Source organism: Microcebus murinus, chromosome 3, assembly GCF_040939455.1.
Source record: "Microcebus murinus isolate Inina chromosome 3, M.murinus_Inina_mat1.0, whole genome shotgun sequence".
Lineage (NCBI taxonomy): Eukaryota > Metazoa > Chordata > Mammalia > Primates > Cheirogaleidae > Microcebus > Microcebus murinus.
Genome location: NC_134106.1, coordinates 38,858,432 through 38,876,320, shown reverse-complemented (window position 1 = coordinate 38,876,320; position 17,889 = coordinate 38,858,432). Strand labels below are relative to the sequence as shown.

The 17,889-nt window shown below is 42.4% G+C and overlaps 1 protein-coding gene and 1 non-coding gene across 2 annotated transcripts in view; one reads left to right on the top strand and one right to left on the bottom strand.

Annotated features, from left to right (window-relative positions):
- MSH2 (mutS homolog 2) overlaps window positions 1-11,309 on the bottom strand; it is a 60,816-nt gene extending 49,507 nt beyond the window's left edge. The window contains exons 1-2 of the mRNA XM_012755599.2: window positions 11,013-11,309; window positions 2,414-2,568 (exon numbers count right to left, since the gene is read on the bottom strand). Of these exons, the coding sequence (XP_012611053.2) occupies window positions 2,414-2,568; window positions 11,013-11,223 (366 nt within the window). The 5' untranslated portion in view covers window positions 11,224-11,309. The remainder of the gene's footprint in view (window positions 1-2,413; window positions 2,569-11,012) is intronic.
- LOC142870381 (small nucleolar RNA SNORA11) lies at window positions 8,189-8,316 on the top strand. Its single transcript, XR_012918787.1, has one exon. It is a non-coding gene; the product is annotated as a small nucleolar RNA SNORA11 (small nucleolar RNA).
- Window positions 11,310-17,889: the final 6,580 nt, after the last annotated feature.

Sequence of the window (17,889 nt, the reverse complement as noted above, 5' to 3'; positions counted from 1 at the left end):
AAATGTCAGGATGAAGGTACCATCTTTTTAACCTGGTAAAGATACATATCTTAAAAATTTTTTCCCCTGACCTAAAGGGTGGGAGTAAAAAAAAAAAAATCATCCTGAAGAATTCTGATATGACTTAAGGAAGTGAGATGTGTGATCAGCTGATAATCACGGTAACTATTTGAACCTGTGATTCCTTATTTTTGTTGTTGTTACTTATTCAATTCTGTGAAGAACAAGATAGTAAACATCCCTTTGTGGTACCCTTAACTTTCCATTAAAATCTTTCAAGACATAGGCTAAAACTGTCAGGCCGATTTTTCCCAGTACAGTAACAATTAAAACTGGAAACTCGGCCGGGTGTGGTGGCTCAGGCCTGTAATCCTAGCATTCTTGGGGGCTGAGGCGGTAGGATCACTCAAGGTCAGGAGTTCAAAATCAGCCTAAGCAAGAGCAAGACTCCATCTCTACTAAAAATAGAAAGAAATTAATTGGCCAACTAAAAATACATAGAAAAAATTAGCCAGGCATGGTGGCGCATGCCTGTAGTCCCAGCTACTCAGGAGGCTGAGGCAGAAGGACTGCTTGAGCCCAGGAGTTTGAGGTTGCTGTGAGCTAAGCTGACACCATGGCACTCTAGCCGGGACAACAGAGTGAGACTCTGCCTCAAAAAAACAAACAAAACAAAACAAACCTGGAAACTGTAATGTAGGATGCTAAATTCTCCCAGATATAATCTACAGTAAATATATATATTTACAAGGGAATTGGGGGGAGAGGGAATATGGAATGAGGATTGAAGAATACTGTATCTGACACAGCTCCAACATCAAATGTTTAAATTTATATTAAACCTCATAATAAAAAACTCATAGGACTTTAAAGCCAAAAGGCATCTTTAAAAACCTTATAATTTTACCGTTTATGAGAAACAGATACAGAAGAAGGTTGGGGAATTTGCCAAGGTCATGGATTACAAACAGAGAAGAAACGAAACCTTACTACAAGCCCAGAGCATTGTCCCCCTCACATTCCCTTTGGAGAAGAAATCTCACTTCCCCAACATTTTAACCATTAATTTATTCCACTATTTTTTCTGAGACAGAGTTTCACTCTGTTGCCCTGGCTACAGTGCCGCGGCATCAGCATCGCTCACAGCAACCTCAAACTCCTAGGCTCAAGCAATCCTTCTGCCTCAGCCTCCTGAGTAGCTGGGATTACAGGCACACTCCACCATGCCCGGCTAATTTTTTCTACATATTTTCAGTTGGCCAATTAATTTCTTTCAACTTTTAGTAGAGACTGGGTTTTGCTCTTGCTCAAGCTAGTTTCAAACTCCTGACCTTGAGTGATCCTCCCGCCTCGGCCTCCCAGAGTGCTAGCATTACAGGCGTGAGCCACCATGCCTGGCCTATTCCAGTATTTCTTAAGAACATAGTCTACACATGTATTATGTATGCAAAAAAAACAAACACATAACCTTATAGACTAAGAAGGAAAAAAAAAAAAGACAGCCATTAAATAAAACAAAAATCAATACCACTACTATCTCCTTAAAGGCATTAGAAGCATGTATGTCAGCATGCCTTCCTAGGCACACCAAGAAATATGATCACCGGCCGGGCGTGGTGGCTCACGCCTGTAATCCTAGCACTCTGGGAGGCCAAGGCGGGCGGATTGCTCGAGGTCAGGAGTTCAAAACCAGCCTGAGCAAGAGCGAGACCCCGTCTCTACTATAAATAGAAACAAATTAATTGGCCAACTAATATATATATAGAAAAAAATTAGCCGGGCATGGTGGCGCATGCCTGTAGTCCCAGCTACTCGGGAGGCTGAGGCAGGAGGATTGCTTGAGCCCAGGAGTTTGAGGTTGCTGTGAGCTAGGCTGACGCCACGGCACTCACTCTAGCCTGGGCAACAGAGTGAGACTCTGTCTCAAAAAAAAAAAAAAAAAAAAAAAAAAAAAAAAAAGAAAAGAAATATGATCACCATTAATGATGTTCTAAACTTACTTAAATTTACAATGTAATGGAAAACAAAGTTACATACAAAGATACAAACATATCACAAATGTGTATTAATGAGATATCTGGGATAATATAGATCTGCTTGATGTACTTAAAAAATATTAAAATCAAACACTTGCTTAATGCTGGTATTCAACTTTATGTCCAGGTTATTACCTAACATTCTTTTAGGAATATTGACAAGGCTCAGCGTATTCAAATTTACCTTATAATGAGGATCCACTGAATTTCTAAATTGCTATTAAACTGTTAACTTTTTAAAAGCCACATACTTAATTGTTAAAGTTTCTCAAAGCATTTTCTATCATAGCCTGCTTAAATTATTAAAGCACAGTTGAATCCTTCACATTTTTATTTTTTTCTACTCTTAAATGTAAATTTTTTAAAAATATAATTACCTTAAATGCCAAATACCAATCATTCTCCTTGGATGCCTTATTTCCAGCTCTATTCTTATAAACTTCAACTCTATACTGACGAACCAGAAGGAGATCTTTTACAAAAGACTCAAAATTCATTTTACTAAGCACAACACTCTGCAGATTCTTTGCTCCTTAAAAAAAAAAAATTACAAGTACATGTTACAAATTTGAGGTAATAAGTGTTCAAGCACCTAACACAATGCTTCCCCAAGAACTCCCTATAAAGTTCTCAGTAATTTATTCATTCAATAAATTGTTTATCAAGCACCTATTATGTCCAGAGACTATGGTAGGTGAGGCATAAAATATCGAATCAACATAGCCCCTCTACTTCTATCGAGCCTGTACATCGAAAAGCTGAACTTTTGAAGATGATATAAAGATAAAATAATGGGTAAATACATATATAAGTAACCTTACTTGTCCTTTTCTATAATTTTTCACAAGTTTGAATGTTTTATTTAAAAACTATATAGTATTTATATAAAATAGAATTAATTTTTCAAAAGGTCCATGAAAATCAATTAGTCAACCACTGCAAAATGTTCTACATAATATATTCATATAGTTCAAAACTCAAAGATTCAAAGCGGCACAGTGAAGTCTCCCTTTCACCACTATCCCCTACACATCAGTTCACCAATCTAATTTATCGGTTTGTAGAACATATTTCTAAACATTGTCTACACAAACATGAGCAAATATACAGCATTATGTTTTCCTCTTTTACATAGTTTTGCACACTATAAATACTGTCTTGTACCATGTTTTCTTTTAAACTTTAATATATTTCAAAAAATGTTTCATCAGTATATAATGCATTTCTTTCTGTTTATAGCTACAAACATCTCAAATGACTAGAAGGACGTTGTATAATTTAATTAGTCTCTTACTGATGGATATATAGGTTTTTATAGTCTTTTGCAATTATCATAATGCTGCGTGAATAACCTTGTACATGCTTCCTTCACTGAATGTGAGTATCTAAACTAGATTTTATCAAAGGATATGTGTGACTTTCTTAAATATTGCCAGACTATCCTCTTGGTTGGTTTTGCCAATTAACACCACCATTCAGGCCAGGTGTGGAGAGTCAGGCCTATAATCCAAGGACTTTGGGAGGCTGAGGTGGGAGAATCACTTGAGCCCGGGAGCTTGAGAGTTCCCTGAGCAACACAGGGAGACCCCATCTCTACACCCTCCCCCAAAAAGAAACAATTAGCTGGGCATGGTGTTGTGCACCTGTAGTTCTAGCTACTCTGGAGGCTGAGGCAGGAGGATTGCTTAAGGACAGAAGTTTGAAGCTGAAGTGAGCTCTGATGGAGCCGCCACACTCTGGCCTGGGTGACAGAGCAAGACCGTTTGTCTCCAACAACAGCAACAAAACACTGCAATATATAAAGTATGAGTAAATCTATTTCCTCTGCCCAGTCAACAAAGAGTTTTAAAATTTTCTGGTCTTTATCTTAGATCCCTGGTTCTCAAATGGGGGCTCTTCTGCTTCCCTAGGGGACATTTAGCAACAGAAGATGGCCTAGCCTGAAAGGGTAAAAGGAAGATCAGGAATGGAGGTCACAAGATTGTCTTCAGCAGATAGGATGATCAGAGTTATCAACTGGAATTGTCTTAAACTGAGAACCCATTCTTTAAAAGCGCTGTATTTCCATGAATGTCCAGTAAATTTGGGATTTTGAGATGAGGAGGTCTGCCATTTTTCCTCCTGTGCCAGCAAAGTAAACTCTCTTACCTTTCTCCTCAAACCGCTCATCCTTGTTATTCGGCCTAATGGACAAGTGCCGAGTAACAGACAGGAATCCTATGTCAACAGACACCCTGAAACTAGCTCAAATCTTGCATCTCTAGGTTAGTCCCTACTAGAATATTTCTTATGATCTAATCCAGCACTGGCAAAGTCAAGTATCTACAGAGGCCAGGTAGGTAACAAATGAACAAAAGAGGCCACAGATAAGAATAATAAGAGCTGACAGATGACAAATGGGTCCAACAGAGATCATATAAAATAGTGGGCACTGTGACAAAATAAGGGAAGCAAATTAGGGCATAGGAGGACTCTTGATTCACTGAGTCAGAGGGAGCAGCTATTCAGCTCCAATCCACTGCTGAACTACAGGAATATTTATGCTCAGACAGATATATATGCTCAGTCTCAAAAAAACTCCCACCAGTTTTCAGCTCAGTAAATTCAACACAAGTTGTGTACAGATACAATCTGTATTCCCAGTGTAACTGGCTCCATGAACAAATTCAATGACCACTCTATGTTTTTGATAATCCTCTCCCTTAACTACTAGACCTTTCCTTTCTGAGTTGTTTCCCAGAAATGATGGATTTTCTGCAGGACAAAGGAGTTGAGACTCTGAAGGCTCCAGGGCAAACTTGCCACGGGACTCATCATCCCCTTTGACCCGCCCCTAGGCACATGGCGTCTCCTTGAAAAGTCCAGGATCTTCATTAGTCAGAGACAGATTTGAGGCAGCTTCTCCTGTTCTCCCAATAAGATTTGTCATATTAAAAATTCCTTTCTTCCTTGGCAATCTGCATTGTCTCAATAATTGGATCTTTGTGCAATGAGCAACTGGACCTAAGCCAAAATTCCCTGAGGTTTCAACACCACCAGCTACTTGAGAGGGAAGATAGCTTGAGCCCAGAAGTTCAAGAAATTCAAGTTCAGCAATAAAAAAAGACCCTATCTCTAAAATAAATTAAGTAAATAAATAAGTTCAACATAGCCACATTTTCTTATAGACTATTCTTTTTTGGGGAGGGCGGGGGAGGAACAGAGTCTCACTCTGTTGCCTGGGCTAGAGTGCTATGGCATCAGCCTAGCTCACAGCAACCTCAAACTCCTGGGCTCAAGCAATCCTCCTGCCTCAGCCTCCCAAGTAGCTGGGACTACAGGCATGTGCCACCATGCATGGCTAATTTTTTCTATATATTTTTAGTTGGCCAATTACTTTCTATTTTTAGTTGAGACGGAGTCTTGTTCTTGCTCAGGCTGGTTTTGAACTCCTGACCTTGAGCAATCCACCCACCTTGGCCTCCCAGAGTGAGCCACTACAACTGGCCTGTGGGGATTTCTTATGAGTGTGTTAAGGTGAAGAGATAACTGAGGTGATTTCCCTCCACCCTCAGCCAGGGATTTCCCTATCCCCATTATGAATCTACAGATAGATTGCCCAGCCTTCAAGATTATCCTCCAAAGACACTATTTCACTCAAGAGTTTTTGTAATGCACGGGGTGGCAGTGCATTTTAAGTCATGGCTTTCTGACAAGCACCTGAAGTGCAGCTAATTATGCTTTAAGTGAGACTAGCTAGAAAGTAGGGCTGACCTCCTGGTATGAAACAGGGAACCAGAAGAGGAAGCTACCCAGCCTCTACCTGAGGTATGGCAGAAAAAATACTCTCAAGATTCTTTGGCCAGGTGCAGTGGCTCACGCCTATAATCCTAGCACTCTGGGAGGCCGAGGCGGGCGGATTGCTCCAGGTCAGGAGTTTGAAACCAGCCTGAGCAACAGCGAGACCCTGTCTCTACTATAAATAGAAAGAAATTAATTGGCCAACTAATATATACAGAAAAAAATTAGCTGAGCATGGTGGCACATGCCTGTAGTCCCAGCTACTCGGGACGCTGAGGCAGCAGGATTGCTTAAGCCCAGGAGTTTGAGGTTGCTGTGAGCTAGGCTGACACCACGGCACTCACTCTAGCCTGGGCAACAAAGCGAGACTCTGTTTCAAAAAAAAATAAAAAGATTCTTTTGTTCAAGAATAATTTAGAACTCCCACCTCCATTCATCTGTGCCAGGTGCTAGAGGTTTTCAGGAAGAGACTGGTTAAAATATAATTCTTGCCCTCCAGAGCTTTCAGTTCATTAAGAGAAGCAGGCAAGAGTAAATGCTATCTCTAGGGTAAGGAGAAGGTCCTAGGACAGAGAACACCTAAGAGAGGCAACATAACATGGGAATGAAGGAAAGCTTCCAAGAGAAGATGACTTCTAAGTCAAGCTCTGACACAAAAAGAGACAAAAGCTACCTTTCTTTTTGAAAAAGAAAACAGAAAGCCATTTCTGAGAAGAGATGGCATCCAGAGCATGGCAAAGGCTCATTTTGGCACAGCAGGTTATCCCAACAGGTACAAATGAAAAGTATAGGTTCAAGAAACAACCCAGGCCAGGCGTGGTGGCTCACACCTGTAATCCTAGCACTTTGGGAGGCCGAGGCGGGCAGATTGCTCAAGGTCAGGAGTTCGAAACCAGCCTGAGCGAGAAACCATCTCTACCAAAAATAGAAAGAAATTAATTGACCAACTAAAATATATATATACCAAAAATTAGCCGGGCATGGTGGCGCATGCCTGTAGTCCCAGCTACTCGGGAGGCTGAGGCAGTAGGATCACTGAGCCCCGGAGATTGAGGTTGCTGTGAGCCAGGCTGACGCCACGGCACTCACTCTAGCCTGGGCAACAAAGTGAGACTCTGTCTCAAAAAAAAAAAAAAAAAAGAAAAAGAAACAACCCAAATTAACTGAAAAATGAATAAACAAAATGTAGGATATCCATATGATGGCATATTATTTGGCAATAAGAAGGAATGAAGAACTGACAACTTGGATAAACTTTGAAAACACTGTGAAAGAAACCAAGTCACAAAAGACCACATAATGTATGATTCCACTTACATGAAATGCCCAGAATAAGCAATTCTAGAGACAGAAAATAGAATAGTGGCTGTCTAGGACTGGGAGAAACAAGGGAGTGACTGATCATGGGTACAGGGTTCTTTTTAGAGTGAAATGTTCCAGATTTCACTCCAAAATGGAGGAAAATGTTCTAAAATTTACTGTGGTGAATGGTGCTCAACTCTGTGAATATATTAAAAAACCACTGTAACACACTTTAAGTAGGTGACTTATATAGTAGATGTTTATGTTTTTTAAAAGTACAAGTTTGGCCAGCCCCGGTGGCTCACGCCTGTAATCCTAGCACTCTGGGAGGCTGATTATTTGAGCTCAGGAGTTCAAGATCAGCCTGAGCAAGAAGACCCCCTCTCTACTAAAAAATAGAAAAAATTGGCCTGGCATGGTGGCACATGCCTCTAGTCCCAGCTACTTGGAAGGCTAAGGCAGGAGGATCATCTGAGCCCAGGAGTTTGAGATTGCTGTGAGCTAGGCTGACGCCACAGCACTCTAGCCCAGGCAACAGAGTAAGACTCTGTCTCAAAAAAAAAAAGTACAAGTTTAAGGGCAGGACATTGACAGAGTTCTCTTCTAACAATTTATATTTTCCATAATCAGAGATAAGATTGCTAAAGAATGTAGGGAAAGGTAACAAAGTCCCAGATTTTCAAGAAGTGTAACCTCTGCCAGACGCAGTGGCTCACGCCTGTAATCCTAGCACTCTAGGAGGCCGAGGCGGAGGGATTGCTCCAGGTCAGGAGTTCAAAACCAGCATGAGCAAGAACGAGACCCCGTCTCTACTATAAATAGAAAGAAATTAATTGGCCAACTAATATATATAGAAAAAATTAGCCGGGCATGGTGGCGCATGCCTGTAGTTCCAGCTGCTCAGGAGGCTGAGGCAGCAGGATTGCTTGAGCCCAGGAGTTTGAGGTTGCTGTGAGCTAAGCTGACACCACAGCACTCACTCTAGCCTGGGCAACAAAGCGAGACTGTTTCAAAAACAAAGAAAAAAGAAAAAAAAAGGAAGTGGTGTAACCTCTATCAGGGATCACTGAGAGGTGTGCTCAGAGCAGGGGGCCTAAAGAATGGCTCCTCTGGTTACAACACACCCAACAGGAATCTGGGTCATTGTGATGAGGGACATAAAACTCGTGGCCTCCCTATGAATAAATGCTCTACATGTGAAGAAGAAGGAGGAAAAAAAAAAAAGGAATCAGTGTATTCTTCAAGGCTCCTCAGATACTGACATGTATATGAATCACCTATGGATATCCATCAATAAAGATTCTGATTCAGCACGTCTGGAGTGGGGCCTCCAGACTTTCTAAAGTCCTAACACTCAGGTGATGCCAGTGCTTTGGTTCATGTGCCACATTGAGTAGCAAAGCTCTAAAGAGGTGGGTTTCAGGTAACAGCAGAAGGTGAGGAGGCCAAAAATTATAGGGAAAACTGTTATCTATAAAATGGGACCTGAAGGTAGACAGTAGAAAAGTATAGGAAGAAAGGAACAACTGTTTGGGTCAAGGGAGCAGGGAAGGAAACAGAACAAAACAATATGAGGACTATGGGAGCCAAAGTGAAGGTTACAGAAAAAAATGGGCAGTCTCCTGTGGGAACAGATACTGAGGGATTTTAAGTTTGGTGCCATAACTTAGGAAATTACTGCCCTTTGTTTTTTAAAAATTGTATATAGTTAAGGTATTTGAAAGGTAGTCCTGATATATATATCCGTAGTAAAATGATTACTATACTCAAGAAAATTAACATATCCATTACATTTTTTGTGGTAAGACCACCTAAAATCTGCCCTCTTTGCAAATTTTCACTATACAATATTAACTATAGTCCTCATGCTGTACATTACATCTCTAGACTTATTATTCATCCTACGTAACTGCAACTTTGTTTTTGACCTACATCTCCCATTTCCTCTTCCTCCCCACCTGTGGTAAACATCATTCTACTCTTTCTGTGTATTCAACTCTTTTTTGGTTCCACATGTAAGTTAGATCATCTAGTATTTTTCTTTTTGTATCTGGCTTATTTCACTTAGTATAATGTCTTCTAGGTTCATCCATGTTGTCACGAATGGCAGGGTCTCCTTTTCAATGAATAATAATATTCCACTGTGTATTTCTTTATCCATTCATATATAGATGAACACTTAGGTTGTTTTCATATCTTGGCTATTATGAATAATGCTGCAAAGAACATGGAAGCACACATATCCCTAGGTCTTTCTGTTTGTTTAGACTGTAAGTAAATAATTCTATGATAAATAATGACATGAAGGCCAGTCGCAGTGGCTCACTCCTCAGAACTTTGGTAGGCCAAGAAGCTAGGAGTCCAAGATCATCAGCCTAGGCAACATAGTGAGACCCCCCCCCCATCTCCACAAAAAATTGTAAAATTAGCCAGGTGTGGTGGTGCATGCCTGTAGTCCTAGCTACTGGGGAGTAGTGCTTAAGCCTAGGAGTGTGTCAAGTGAGCAATGATGGCACCACTGCACCCCAGCTTAGGCAACAAAGACCCTGTCTCTAAGAAAAAGAGAAAAATATGATGACATAAGCATTCCTGAATGTGAATGTGTTCATTTATCTGATTATTTTCTTTGGATAAATTCCTAGATGTGGAACTCCTGATTAATGGATATGAGCATTTGCGGGTAACTTCTTATGGACATACAAGATATAAATACAAAAGTCTACATATCATAAATGTACTGCCCAATTAATTTTTTTCACTTTTTAAATCAAGTTTATTGAGGTATAATTTACATCAGTAACATCTGACCATTTTAGTGTGCATTTCTATGAATTTTGACAAACACATGCAGTCACATGACCACCACCACGATCAAGACTGTCTCATCATCCCAGAGAATCCCCTTGGGTGGGATTTTCTTATTATATTGGTAGTAATTATGTCTGTCTTGCTCTTCAACAGAGTGAGCTCTATAAAAGTGGAGATATTGCCTTTTCATCTAGTGTCCATAATCCTGACGATGTTTCTATCTAATGAATGAAACATCTCTTATCAGTAATATCTCATTTGCACGTGGCAACGTCAGGATGAGAACCCACAACTCTTTATTCCCCCAGAATGTTCTTCCCATTACTATAACTGAAAGAAAAAGCAAAGAAACCAGGGAGAATAGAGATCAACATGATCTAGAACATCTAGTCCACACAGGGTGAGAAGTCTGTAGCTTTCCAGGGAGAGATGGTGCTGTGCGACGCAGGGGGAGACGGGGCCGAATGATGGAGGGCACTGAATGCTGAGACGAAGCACAGACAGCTTCCGTGACTGGCCCAAAGGTCACACGATAATAAGTGGAGGAGTAGGGACTTGAATCCGGGCAGCTCGGCTCTAGAGTCCACGGGCCTGACCACTTTACCTTACTGCCCCCTCAACAGTGGTCCAGTACAGGACCTAAACTCGACCTGCGGTATAAAGTCGTGTGGACAAAATTATGTGGGTGATATGGCAGATTCTCCCAAACCTCCCTCTATTCTAAATCTCGCTCCTGGCTGCTGTTTGTGATAAAAGCTTTTGGCAGTGTTTGTAATGGGAGCTACAGGCCAAAGCGAGACCTACGCGACTGCTGGAAAATGCAACAACACAATACATTAAAACGCCAGGCACGGCGTAAACAACTCTGTGAGAGTTAAGAGTTAGGCACCTGGGGAGGCACGGATTTTCCGTCCCTCCTGGGCCAAGCAGGGCCGGGGAAAGCGGATTTCCCACATGGCACCGCCAACGTCCCCGCCCCCGCGCTGGAAAGGCGGCTCGCGCCCACCTCTCTGGGGGAAGACTGGAGCCGCGCCACAGCCGCCCGGGACCCAGGTGCCTCCCGAGCCCGCGCACGCCCGCCCTCACCTGCCGGCCCCATGTACTTGATCACGCCCTGGGTCTTAAACACCTCCCGAGCCGCCAGCAGCGCGTCCTCGCCGTGCGTGGTGTAGAAGTCGCCCCGGTCGAAGAGGCGCACTGTGGTGGTCGGCTTGTCCGGCATGCCCTGGAAGAAGCGCACGAAGCCGGCCTCGGCCGCGCTCTCCAGCTGCAGCGTCTCCTTCGGCTGCACCGCCATTTCAGAACCTCGCTCCACCGCCTGACTGAGGGAGCCGAGCGACCCCGCACCCACTAAGCTGTTTCCCGCCTCCCCTCCCTCGCCCCGCAGACGGCGTCCGGCCTCTACGGATACACCCAATCAGCATCCAGCACTGCGTGTCGGTGGGTGGGAGTCCGCCGCGGCAACCAATCATAAACGGACGCTGGCCCAGCTTCCCGCGCACGCCAGGGACTCTGTGCACTGCGCATGCTTACCCGTAGGTCGTGCGCAGGTCTGCTGAAGCGCATCTGTAACCACGATTCCTTCTCCGGGTTTTCGGGGATGCGCGGCTTGGCACCCTAGTGGGTGTAAGGCTAGGTGGGCGGCGACCAGGTGAGAAGTTCCCAGCAGGTATTGAGCTTTCCTGCCCAGAAGCATGGGCGTGAAACCGGAAAGAAACTTGAAAACAAAGGAAAACCAGCCTTCCTCCTCTTCCCAGTATTTTTTTCAAACTTGTGTCCGGCTTCAACAGTACCTCCCTTTTCTTTAAGCAAACACAAGATTACAGTTTTTTTCTCCTTACTGCTCCCTGCTAGCCAAACTCTCGTTTCGTCCACTCGTTGATTTAATTCATTCATTCAAAATGTATTTATATGGCCTGCTATGGCTAGATAACTCTTCTTGGCTCTTAGGATCACCAATATAGAGAAAAATCATTGTTTTTGTTCTGCTTATATTCTTTTTTTTTCCTGCTTATATTCTAATGAAAGGATTCCGTTAAGTAAACGAAATGATGCATGGGAAGACAAATAGGTAAAAAAAAAAAATACATACATGGATCAGGGAGGATTGAAATTTTTTTAAATGTTGAGCAAAGACTTGGATTAACTTCCTTAGAAAAGGTATTGCGGCCGGGTGGGTGCTGTGGTTCATGCCTGTAATCCTAGCACTATGGGGAGGCCAAGGTGGGCGGATCGCTCAAGGTCAGGAGTTCAAAACCAGCCTAAGCGAGACCCCGTCTCTACCAAAAATAGAAGGACATTAATTGACCAACTAAAAATATATATACAAAAAATTAGCCGGGCATGGTGGCGCATGCCTGTAGTCCCAGCTACTCGGGAGGCTAAAGTAGGATCGCTTGAGCCCAGGAGATTGAGGTTGCTGTGAGCTAGGCTGACGCCACAGCACTCACTCTAGCCTGGGCAACAAAGTGAGACTCTGTCTCAAGAAAGAAAGAAAGAAAGAAAGAAGGAAGGAAGGAAGGAAGAAAGAAAAGAGGAGGGGGGGAGGGAGGGAGGGTATTGCACAATCCTGTTTGACTCACGTTTCACCCAGGGGAAAAGTGGCCCCCAAACATAATTCAGCAGCAGAATCACCCTGGGAGGGGTAGGGTTCAAGCATATTCATTGGCCTCATCCACATATAACGGGTCATAATTTCTGGAGGTTGAGCCTGGGAATCTTTTTTGTAAGCTCCCTGGGTATTCCTCACAATCAGCTCAATTTAGAAATCACTGGCCTATAGGTTAAAATTCAAATGTCTTTGAGCAGTGGAGAAAGTTTGGATCATCTAACTGCAGACTACCTTTCCAGCAACATCTCCTGCAGTTTGGTAACACTCTCTCTTCTCTCCCCTTGGCTAAGATCTGGGACCATGAACTTAACCTTTCCACGGATGGCTTCAACACAAATTTGACCCTCTGCTCTCGAATGGCCCTCCCCCAACCTTTGTGTTGCAAATTCCTTGACATTCTTCAGTCCTCAGCTCAAAGATCTCCTCAGAAAAGCCTGCCCAGTCTCCCCAGCTGTAATTAGTTGCATTATTGGCTGAGGTCCCACCTCATTCATATCTCTATTACGATACTTGACACATTGTTTTAGGGATATATCTATTTACCTATCTCTCTTACTAAACATCTGGAAAGGACAGGGATGAGTGTGTATATGTTTATTTATAGTTAATAATATTGGCTAACATTCATCAGCAATTACTGATTGTTGGGCGTTTTTTAAATTTTTACATGTGCTTATTATTTTAATCCCCTCAACTCTAGGTGTTAGGTACTATTATGATTTTTATTTTACAACAAAAAAATGGAAACTTGGAGATGTGAAGTAACTTGCTCAGGATCACAGAGCTAATAAGTGATAGAATTCAGTCTTGCTCCAGATTCCGTACCTGTAACCATCTGTATGTATACAGAATCTGGAGCAAGGCTGTGTACTGAGAAAGCAAATGTGTTTCAAACCTGAATTTAAAAAAAAAGGAGGGGTCTCACTGTCACCCAGGTTGGTCTTGAATTCATGGACTGAAGTGATCCATCCACCTCCACTTCCCTCCCAAGTAGCTGGGACTAAGCAACATGCCACCATCTCTAGATAAGAAATTTTTTTTTTTTAGGCCGGGCGCAGTGGCTCACTCCTGTAATCCTAGCTCTCTGGGAGGCTGAGGCGGGCGGATTGCTTGAGGTCAGGAGTTCGAAACCAGCCTGAGCAAGAGCGAGACCCCCGGCTCTACTATAAATAGAAAGAAATTAATTGGCCAACTAATATATATACAAAAAATTAGCCGGGCATGGTGGCACATGCCTGTAGTCCCAGCTACTTGGGAGGCTGAGGCAGGAGGATTGCTTGAGCCAGGAGTTTGAGGTTGCTGTGAGCTAGGCTGACGCCATGTCACTCACTCTAGCCTGGGCAACAAAGCGAGACTCTGTCTCAAAAAAAAAAAAGAAAATTTTTTTTTATTTGTATAAATTTAAGGGATACGAGTGCAGTTGTGTTACATAGATATATTACATCAATATGTTTCATAGATATGTTACGTCAATATATACATATTGATGAATTCTCGGCTCTTAGATGTATTGTCACCCAAATAGTGTACATTCTACCCATTAAGTAATTTCTCATCCATCCCCCACCTCCCACCCTCCTACCCTTCCAAATCTCCAATGTGTTTTTTTTAATGAACAAGCTTTTAATACAGCTCAGTTATGTAAAATACTGTACGCTGTAAAAGATCTATAAAACTAGAGCTTCAACTCATGTTTTTAAAAAGCCATTATGCTAAATTGAAAAACCAAGTATAGAATATAAAATTTCAACAACAACCTGGAATCAACAATGGTGATTCCAGGGTGTCTATATCCCCAAGTCCATGCAGAGTGGCAGCCACACTCAGTGGAGGTATCTATCACATTGGTCTGCTGTGTGGCAATGTATTTTTTTAAGACAGGGTCTTACTCTGTCCCCTAGGCTGGAGTGCAGTGCAACCTCCTTGGATCAAGGAATCCACCAGCCTCAGCCTCCGAAGTAGCTGGGCCTATAGGAACATACCCACTATGCCTGGCTAATGTTTCTGCTTTTTGTAGAGATGGGGGTCTCGCTGTGTTGCTCAAGCTGAGGCTGATTTTGAACCCCTGGCCTCAAGTGATCCTCTCACCTTGACCTTCCAAAATGCTGGGATTACAGGTGTGAACTGCTGTGTCCGGCCTCCAATGTCCATTATTCCATTTATACACATTATTTAACTCCCACGTATAAGTGAGAGAAATTTTTTTAATTGACAAAATTTGTATATATTTATGGTATACAATGTGATGTTTTGAAATATGTATACTCCACCTCATGGAAGAAATTCTTTAAAAAAACAGCTTTATGGAGATATAATTCACACACCTTATAATTCATCCATTTAAAGTATACAACTCAATAGCTTTTAGTATATTAACAGAGTTGTGTAACCATCACCACAGTCTAATTTTAGAACATTTTGTCACTCTGAAAAGAAACCAAATACTCATTAACAGTCTCTCTCCATTTCCCCTCCCCCAGCCCCTGGCAACCACTATCTAGCAAATCTATCTTTATACATTTGCTCCCTCTGGACATTTCATATAAACAGAATCGTATAATATAGGGTCTTTAGAGACTGGCTTTTCATTTACCATAATATTTTTAATTCCATTGATGTAGCATGTATCAGTACTTCACTCCTTTTTATTATCAAATAATATTTCATTGTATGGCTATACTACATTTTATTTATCCATTCATCACTTGGTGGACATTTGGGTGTTTTCTACTTTTGGGCCATTATGAATAATACTGCTATGAATATTTGCATACAAGTTTATATGTGGACATACGTTTTTATTGCTCTTGGATATATACCTAGAGCTGGCTCTAGGATATTGCTGGCTCATATTTTTAATATGTTTAACTTTAATCCTTATGCTAAACTATAACCCAGTGGTCCCCAACCTTTTTGGCACCAGGGACTGGTTTCATGGAAGATAATTTTTCCATGGAAATTTGGGGGTTAGGGACTAGGGGTGTGGGGGAGATGGTTTCAGGATGATTCAAGAGCATTACATTTATTACATTTGCAGCCACTCCCCAGCACTTGCATCACTGCCTCAGCTCCACCTCAGATCATCAGGTGTTGGATTCTCATAAGGAGTGTACAACCTAGATCCCTTGAAATGTGCAGTTTACAGTAGGGCTCATGCTCCTAAGAGAATCTAACGCCACTGTTGATCTGACAGGAGGCAGAGCTCAAGTGGTGATGTGAGCGATGGGGAACACCTGTAAGTACACATGAAGCTTCCATCATTCACTTACCCACCAACCACCTCCTGCTTTGCAGCTCAGTTCCTAAGAGGCCACAGACCAGTACTAGTCCTTGGCCGGGGAGTTGGGGACCACAGCTACAACCCATATGATTTACATGCTATGCCAAGCTATTTTCCAAAATGACTGCAACATTTTACATTCCCACCAGCAGTGCACAAGGGTTCCAACTTCACATGTTCACCAACACTTGTTATTGTCTTTCTTCTTTATTATCACTGTCCTAGTGGGTGGCAAACCTTATATCTGATAAGTGATTGTATCCAGAATATACAAAGAAATCTTACATCTCAATAATAGATAAAGAACCCAATATAAAAATGGACAAAGAATCTGATGAAGTCCTTGGTTTTTGAGAAAGCTCTTTGATTAGTTGACATAGGGAAGAGAAGCTCTATGGGTTAAAGAGTTCGTTCTGAAAGCAGAATGTGCTAGTTCCCTTTTAAAAGTTTGATAAGAAAGGAAAAGAGAGATGGCAATGGGAATGGTAGCTTGTGAGGACAGGGTCAGTTGGAATTTTTAGTGAGAGAAGGGGAACATGTTTTAAGATGATGGGAAAGAATTGTGAAATTATGTATACTTTGAGTACTGAAAATAGAGCTAAGGTTGAAATGTTAAGATTTGTGAAAGAGGCTGGGTGCAGTGGCTCATGCCTGTAATCCTAGCACTCTGGGAGTCCGACGTGGGAGGATCTCTCAAGGTCAGGAGTTCGAAACCAGCCTGAGCAAGAGCGAGACTCCGTCTCTACTAAAAATAGAAAGAAATCAATTGGCCAACTATATAGAAAAAATATATAGAAAAAAGTAGCTGAGCATGGTGGTACCTGCCTGTAGTCCCAGCTACTGGGGAGGCTGAGGCATTTGCTTGAGCCCAGGAGTTTGAGGTTGCTGTGAGCTAGGCTGATGCCACAGCACTCTAGCCTGGGCAACAGAGTGAGATTCTGTCTCAAAAAAAAAAAAAAAAAAGAGGCTGGGCACAGTGGCTCATGCCTGTAATCCTAGCACTCTGGGAGGCTGAGGTGGGAGGATTGCTCGAGGTCAGGAGTTCAAGACCAGCCTGAGCAAGAGCGAGACCCCATCTCTACTAAAAATTGGAAAGAAATTAGCTGGACAACTAAAAATATACAGAAAAAATTAGCCGGACGTGGTGCATGCCTATAGTCCCAGCTACTCGGGAGGCTGAGGCAGGAGGATTGCTTGAGCCCAGGAGTTTGGGGTTACTATGAGCAAGGCGATGCCACAGCACTCGAGCATGGGCAACAGAGTGAGACTCTGTCTCAAAAAAAAAAAAGATTTGTGAGAGAAGTAGATCTTCCACTGGGCCTTGGCCAAGTAGTGGGTTTCTCACGAATAAGAAAGAACATAAGCAAAGACACGATAGAACTCAAGCAAACATGTGAAAAGACAGAGGGACAGGAACATTTGGGGCGGGAAGGAAAATCTTGAATGCAGTAAAATTTGATATATTGGGAGTATAGTGGGAAATAAGGTAGTTTGTGACTAGATTTTAGTTAGTCTGGGAATGACATTGAGAAGTGATTGAGAGTAGGGAGAATTTGGTATCAAGGAAATCAGGAATTACATTAATCCAGGCATCGGATGAAGTTGTAGAGCAGGTTATTGGCAATGGGAGTGGAGAGGAAGGAGAAGCCAAAGGAGACCAAGCAGAGCGACCACAGATAGATGCACAGGACCCCACAGGCTGAGATGCCAACCTCGCAATGCTCCTATGAGTGCCATTGCTCTCATAACACCAATGCCATGAGTGTTTTTTCAACTATTCTTACTTCTTTTCATCACAAGATTCCAAGTCCTAGGTGGGGGTGCCTGTGTCCCGGATGCTCAGAGCAAAGGGAGGATCTCTGCCCTTAAATTTCCAAAGAGGTTGGTCAGAGAACTGGCTCTCATCAACACCACACACACAGACAGTTCTGAGATTAAAGAGGAGATAGGATGCTGGACAGCCAAAAGGAGAAAAAGTGCTCACTACAGGGCCAGACTGTGAAAGGCCTTATATGTCCCTCTGGCAGAGGGAAGGGGTAGCTTTTATTTTGTATAAAAGTGTTATGATCAAT